Source organism: Rhinolophus sinicus, linkage group LG02 (genome assembly GCF_036562045.2).
Source record: "Rhinolophus sinicus isolate RSC01 linkage group LG02, ASM3656204v1, whole genome shotgun sequence".
NCBI lineage: Eukaryota > Metazoa > Chordata > Mammalia > Chiroptera > Rhinolophidae > Rhinolophus > Rhinolophus sinicus.
In genome coordinates, this window is record NC_133752.1 from 93802962 (window position 1) to 93810586 (window position 7625).

General features: G+C 45.9%; 1 protein-coding gene across 2 annotated transcripts in view; it reads right to left on the reverse strand.

The window, feature by feature from the left end:
• NEBL (nebulette) overlaps positions 1-5532 on the reverse strand; it is a 341852-nt gene extending 336320 nt beyond the window's left edge. The window contains exons 1-2 of one of the 2 annotated variants that reach the window (XM_019755983.2): positions 4841-5532; positions 3472-3566 (exon numbers count right to left, since the gene is read on the reverse strand). In XM_019755983.2, the coding sequence (XP_019611542.1) occupies positions 3472-3566; positions 4841-4909 (164 nt within the window). In that variant the 5' untranslated portion in view covers positions 4910-5532. The remainder of the gene's footprint in view (positions 1-3471; positions 3567-4840) is intronic. The other variant, XM_074324858.1, reaches the window with a different exon arrangement.
• Positions 5533-7625: the final 2093 nt, after the last annotated feature.

Sequence of the window (7625 nt, forward strand, 5' to 3'; positions counted from 1 at the left end):
ATCATTCTATCAAAAGATCAAAATTTAAATATTATGTAAATTATATTTTATACATGTTCTCCTTTGCACCAAATCAAACGGCAAACTTGTTTCTTCTCTAAACACATGAGACTATAAACAAGCAACAAATTTAAACTGAAGAAAATACTAGTTCATTCCATTTTTAAAAATGCCCTCAGGTACCAATTAAAATAAAAAGCCTTTATGTCTTCTTTACATAATCCTAAATGTCTATGTTTATGCTTTCCAATTTTTAAGCATATTCTTAATATTTATTTTAAAGGATCTTAAGTTAATTATGTATGTTATTTTCACAAGGAATGCTATGTAAGTCCTCTTCCTGAAAACTTTGAGAGGCTTTATAAATCACTAGAAATGACATCAGAAATTAAAGAACCAATATTCAATATCCAATAATCAAGAAAAGTTGTCATTTCCATAACACCTAAATTTAAAGTATCAACTTTGATTGGATCCTGGTTTTAAGAAGAAAAACAGCTATAAAAAAACATTCTTAGTGATGGGAGAAATGTGACATAAACAGGATATTAGATGTTATAAAATTTGTGTTAATTTTCTCAGGTATGATAATAGCTCTGTGGTTCTTTAAGAAATTATCCTTATTCTTAGTGCATACATGATATAATTTTTAGGGATGAAATATCTTGATGTATGAAACTAACGTGATGCATAAAACTGACAAATGTTCCAATAACAATAAGAGTACTTGTACATATACATAGACAAAAATATGAAGCAAATATGGCAACATGTTCATAATAGTTGAATCTCAGTGGAGGGTATACATATATTCGTTGTATTATTCTTTCAACCATTTTGTGTATATCAAAATTTTCACAATAAAAATTATAGGGAGAAGGAATAGTCATTTTCACTTAAATGTATATGTATATTGATGCCTGGACCAAACTATGTACAGAAAAAATATTGCTTTACATGGACATAGAATGTTTCATTTTCCAATAGCAATATGCTTCAGAGAATCAATTTTTCACCACTGACCCAGAGAAATTATGGGAATCCTTTTGGCCAAGACCACAGGGAACAGCCGATTGACACACACACACCCTGAATTAGGGCAGGGGAATCAGCATTCCTAGAGGGTAATCCACTCTGACCAGCGAGTTTGCATGGCAACCTGTGCCCTTGGAAGAATAAAGGTTGAGGACAGGGGCCTTGTAGACAAGAACCTTCACAGCAGACAGAACCTGCAACTTTGCCAGGTTCTGTTTTCTAGAGATAGTATATGAGATGAAGTTAAAGCTACATTAAACAAATTTAAACTATCAACTCTACTCATTCAGTCCCTAACGATGGAGTCTTCTCCTGGTGGATTACCAGGTTCAATATTAACCAAAAAATCTGAGAAGCTACCCCAAAATTCAAATTAAACCAAACAACAAACTTCTGGGATGATATGAGAAAATTTAGAGAGACTCTCTGTAAGCATTCGATTTACAGATAACTGAAGTACTGAAAATAAGACTCAGACTTTTGAAACAATACAGCAGGATGTTTCCTATCTACAAAAAGAGGCTTTTTGTTTTGAGGTTCAAATCTCAAAGGTTCTGGACACCAGTTCACTATTAAGTCAGTGCAAATCAACCATCCATGACTTGTTGCAGAATCTGTTCTTCTTTTTAATTGGACCGAACTGAAACTAAGCAGTAAGCACTGAATTTTCAAGAGGCCCAATGCAAAGATTTAGCTTCAGTTGTACCTCTTTTTTCTGTCCTTTGATTTTTATCTTTTCATTATATTAATTATATTATATTATATCATATCATATCATATTTATAATTGTACTCTCCACTTTTCTTTCTTTCCTGTCTTTCCCCTTTCCCTCCCATCCCTCAAGGTCTACTAGGGCCACTCAAAGGCATTGTTATCACCAGATTAAACTCTAGGCTGAGGAGCTATAAAGAATCCTGGTGTGGCCCATAAAGGCTGATCAAATCCAGCCAAGACTGGAATACTTATAAGAAGAATGGTTCACTTTCCTTTAACCAAAGAACCATTATCCTGTTTATGGGTTGTCGGAGGCCCTTTCCCTTCTAGTTTCTGATGCCTGCCTTTGATCTTTAACCAATCATTTATACCTCTCTTTAAGAGAAGCAGGACAGCATGACACTGAAATCTCATTTGTTTCATGTTATCCCAGTAAAAGGCATGGTATAGGATGGTGGAAAACATCAATAAGTTTGGGGGCTATCTGTGGACTTCACTTATCCAAGAAAAGTCCTGAATTCTGTTCAATGTCCTCATTTTCTGATTTTTCTTAAGTTTCTGGTCTATCTGTAAAGCACTAAGCTAAGACCAGAAGGCAACACAAAAAGATTTTTTTTTCAGTTCTTCACCAGAGAGATAGGAGCATTTACTGTCTATGAAAACACTCCCATGAGCAAAGAATGAATTAACCACGGGCACTCCACCTCCAGGAGACCTGAATGAACCTGCTTCAAAAACTCTTAGGGAGAATGTATCTCATCAATATTCCAGCCAAAAGGCTAGGCAGTGCCTCTGCCTCCTTCAGGCCCATAGGCCCCACAGAGAACTGGAAAGAAGGTTCAACATTCAGGGCCAAGGGCCAACAGTGGAAAACAGTCTGGGAGGATGCTCACAGGAGTAAAGAAACACTTGCTCCCGGGCAGCAAGGTAGCCATTTGGAAGCACCGGCCAATGTTTCACCATTTGCAGCCTCTAAGAGTGAGCTGAGCTTATCCTCTCCATGCCTCAATTTCTTTATCTGTTAAATGGGGATAATAATAGCCCTCCCCCCTAAGTTGTGGGTCTGTAAAGGTTAAATGAGTCAGTATGCACAAAGAGCTTAGAACAGGACGGAGCACATGGTTAGCACTGTATAAATGCTACTAATTGCTATTATTTTACGCTAAAAGATACCTACAGAAAAATACCCAAGAAAGCTTACCTTCCTTAATCCCCACCAACAGACCAGCCAGAAATACCTATGTCTCAATTTTTTGGTTACCTATTTAAGTGGTAGGATCTCTGGAGCAGTCTCAGCTAAGAACAAGTGAGTGAGACTCCTTTCCAGAACAGCTAGGTTCAGATACACAATTGCAGTATCATATGATTAAAAATGGAAATTGACATGTGATTAAAATGGAAATCTACCTGACATGCACTTCAGAGCCCACACATTAACAGCATACAAGTTCTGATGCTTCTAAAAGAAGTCTCCAACTCTGCCAACAGTGAACTTCAAAAACTAACGTTCTGGTTAAAGACACACACAAATTACCCTCCATATTAGAAAGACATGAGTGCAATGAACTTCAACCAAGTATATGGCCCCAGAGTAAGTGGCATAAGCAGGTAATTGGCCCCTGCCACACGTGAGAGACAAAGTGAGCTCAGAACAGGTAGATCCGCTCACTTTTATGCACTGATGCTGGGCCACACCTGGCATAGCATGTTGATAATACTTACGCATTACAATAGGGCTTCTTTTCATAGCCTTTGTAGTTGTTCATATTGAGAGCCATCTTGCAGACTTCACAATGGAAACATCCTTTATGCCAATACTGAAAAAAAATAAATATTTAAAATTTTAGTCCCATGCCAGTTTTTTCAAGGATGGGTACAAAAAGGAGATATTTTTAGTGCGTCATATTCCCACCCTGTGTTTGAAAATACTACAACAAAATGACTGAAGGTAACAGGGGATGGGTTTGCCTTCTTTTAGTTAAGTAAATAAAGCAGGCAGCTATTAAAATTGACTTTCAGATGAATTCCCCACCACAACGTACAGACTCAGACGGAAGATCTGCCAAGGCTCTGTCCATATTGCACTTGTCTGAGCAGCTCAGCATGGAATTCTGAGCTTGGTTAATGGGGAAATGGAACCTGTGAAGTGGCTTCAAAATGAAAACGACTGTAGTTCAAAGTGCCTAAACACCGTGTTTGTTGGATCTGGATAAATAAGTGTCCACTGGAAGTCAGGCAACCCGCGGTGGCAGGCGGAGTACTATGTAAGTACCCTTTCCGACCCCCACTCCCGCCCCCTCCCAGTCCAGCTTCCACTACATGGCGGGGAAGGTGGAACCTGTCCGGGATGACTACTGGGATGACGGCGTGCTGTTATAAGGCATTTGTGTCACCACAAGCAGATTTCACGGGGACCGCCTCCGGCTGATTTCAATTGTCAGGCACTCGGGGTAGCGCCGGGGTCTGTCTCCCAGGCTGTTCAATTCCATCCACGCCTGGGAAGAGCCGGGAGCAGGGCTGCCGGGGCCGGGCTAAAGCCACTTCCTCTGGAATTCCCCAACCGAGTGGATCAGCCCCCGTGGGTCCTGCCCGGGCTCTCGGGGGAGATTATCCTTAGCACTGCGGCAGCGGCCGCCCCTGACATGTTAATTACTATTTGCTTCTCCACCTCGCCGCCGGCCCGGGAGGTGCTGGGGCGGGAGAGAAGTGAGGATACAGGCGGATCCTCGGGGTGACGGGTGAGGGGTGCGGGGTGGTGAGCGGCAGGAGTGGAGGTGGGAGGGGGCGCGGCTCGCGGATCCGTCCCTTGGTGCCGGCCTGGGCTCCCGGGCCCCGGGCCGCGCTCCACCGTGCACGCTCCGCAGCCCCGCACCCCCGCCGTCCGCACCCCGTCTAAAGCCTCTGGTGGTTCCAACAGCACCAGCCCAAGCGTGCTCTCCGACACTCCGCGGGCGTTTCCCATCGCGTGCCCTCACCCGGGGCCAAGACCACGCAAACACCCAGACCCACTCGTCTCTTTCTGTCCCAGATGCCAAAACTTCTCCAAGCAGGTGCAGCCCGGCCCCCGTAGATCCGGGCGCCCCTCGCTCACCTTATCCAGGCAGTTGACTTTCTCCGTGGGATACACGACTTTTCCGCAGCGGGCGCACTGGGGGTTCATTGTCGCGGTTCCCAGGGGCGGCGGCGGCGGCGGCTGGGGGCTCCGAGGAGCCGCTGTGACATCCCCCGGCGAGCCCCGCACCAGCGGGAGGGAGGCGGGCGGCCGGGAGCCGAGGTCACGAGTCGGCGCGGGGCCGGAGGCGAGCCGCCGCGCGGCGCGCGGGGAGGGCGGCGGGGGCGCGGCGGAGCCTGGCGCCTGGGGGCGGCCGCGCTCTCCGGCTCGGGCTCGGCTCCGGCTCGGGCTGCGCGCCGCTCGCTCTGCGTCGCTCGCACTCCAGGTACCGGTGACTCACACAGACACTCGCTCCCGCCCCTCGCGCTCACTCGCTCCCCCGCCTCGCAGCCGCCGCGCAGGCCAAACCCACCGGCGCGCCCCGACCGAAGTGGCAGGGAACGAGCACGTCGGGCACCGAGGAGGGAGGGCTAGGCGGGGGAGGGGTGGCAGAACCCGAGAGAGCTCCGCAGACACCGCGCGGGCTGCGACTGCGAGGCCTGAGAGCGCGCCTGGTGCCGCAGCCGCCGCCGGGGCGGCCAGGTGGGAGGCAGAGGGGAGAGAAGCGGTGTGGGGCCCAGGGACCTCAAACCTGCGTGCCCTCTGCGTTTTCTCCTCTCTTCTGCCCCAGCCGAGTCACCCTCACTCCCAAGTTGATGTTGCCGGTACCCAAAGGGCGCGGGGGTGCGCCCGCCCTCCTCCTCTAGCTCCGGGACCGCGGGCAGCGGTGCACCAACGCCCCACGCAGCGCCCAGTCCCGGGTGGAGGCTGTCCCCGCGGCGCGCACAGAGCGCTCGGGCGTGGGAGCCGGAAGACTCGCGGGGAACCCGATTCAAGTCCCCGCGGCACCGCGGGTGGCGCAGCGCCGGCTCCCACGGCCTCTGCGGAGAGGAAGCGTCCCCCGAGTGCCAGCGTGAAGTTCTCGGGCGCTGGATGGGGAATAAATAGACCTCCCCCTGGCTCCCAACCCCTGCACTTTATATCTGTTCTTGGGGAACGACTGGTCATTTTAGGCCCGAATCAAGCCTTTCTTGATTAATAAACAGTCATCCTTCATTTTGCTGTGTGCGTGTGTGTGTACACTGTATATTTTTGAAATTAAACACCACAGGATCTATGAAAAGTTCTTCGCTTGCATTAAGGGAAGCAATTACAAACTCATGGTCCTAACCAGAAGGGCCAGAAAATCTAGCTGAAGGTTGAGGGTAGGATGCAACCAAATGGAATAGGAATTGGTTTTTAGTTTTAATATGATACCGGGTTATTGGACTTGTTTTATAAAAAGTCGCAAAATGAAGCTATATTACGAGAGTTCAAAGCCCAACCTGCCCTTTATTACTCATATACAAATACTTAGCCTCTCTCTGCCTCAATTTTCTAATCTACAAAAGGGGGTTAACATAGGGCTACAAAACAGCTCCTACCCTCCAGTGAAGATTAAATGAGTCAGCAGTTCTGAAGTGCTTGGCTCATGGTAAACACTACATCAAGGATCCTAGGATTATCCTAGGCTATAACAAGTAAACAAACACATTCCATTGCTAGCACACAGATTAAGATTCAGTAATACCACATAGTCACTTCTGTGACAAATATTTCTGTCTTTTTTTTTTTTAATCATAGCTGCAGCCTTTCATGAAAAGAGAAAACTGTTGGTTTCTGGGCCTCTTAGGCAGGCTGCACTGATGAACTATCATTCATAATGATGCTGTGATGTCTGCCTTTCAAAAGAGATAATTTCTTAAAAGGAATTCACCAATGCAACAGCCTTTGAACCATTCACTGCTCTGCTCACAAGATCACCTCAAAAGCAAATCAAATAATTTGTTGTCAGAGAGGATTGTCATTTAAAAACACCTCAGCTATTTAGAAATGCCTCAGACCATGGATGAACCTGAAGGATTTTATGCGAAGTGAAATAAGCCATACAGAGAAAGACAAATACTACATGGTACCACTTACTTGTGGAATCTTAAAAAAAAAACAAAAAAAAAAAACAACTTCGAACTCACAGAAACAGTGGAATGGTGGTTGCCAGGGACTGGTGATGGGGAAATGGGGAGAGGTTGGTAAAAGGGTATAAACTTTCAGTTACAAAATGAATAAGGTTTGAGCTCTAATGTATAACACGGTGACTATAGTTGTTAACACTGTATTGTACAATTGAGATTTGCTAAGAGAGTAGGACTACCCGTTCTCAACACCAACAAAAAAGGGTAAATATGTGAGATGACAGATGTATTAACTCGATGGGGGGAATCATTTTCACAGTATATGGATATCAAATCATCACATTGTACACTTTAAATATCTTACAATTTTACTTGTCAATTAAACCTCCATAAAGCTGATAGGGACTGAGCTCCCGGATGGTTCAGTTGGTTGGAGCGCATCCTCTCAACCACAAGGTTGCCAGTTCGATTCCTCGACTCCTGCAATGGATGGTGGGCTGTGCCCCCTGCAACTAGAAAACGGCAACTGTACCTGGAGCTGAGCTGCGCCCTCCACAACTAAGATTGAAAGGACAACAACTTGAAGCTGAACGGCACCCTCCACAACTAAGATTGAAAGGACAACAACTTGACTTGGAAAAAAAGGCCTGGAAGTACACACTGTTCCCCAATAAAGTCCTGTTCCCCTTCCCCAATAAAATCTTAAAAAAAAAAAAAAAAAAAAAAAAAGCTGATAGGGTGAGGACCTACACCGGATATTTTATTTATTTATT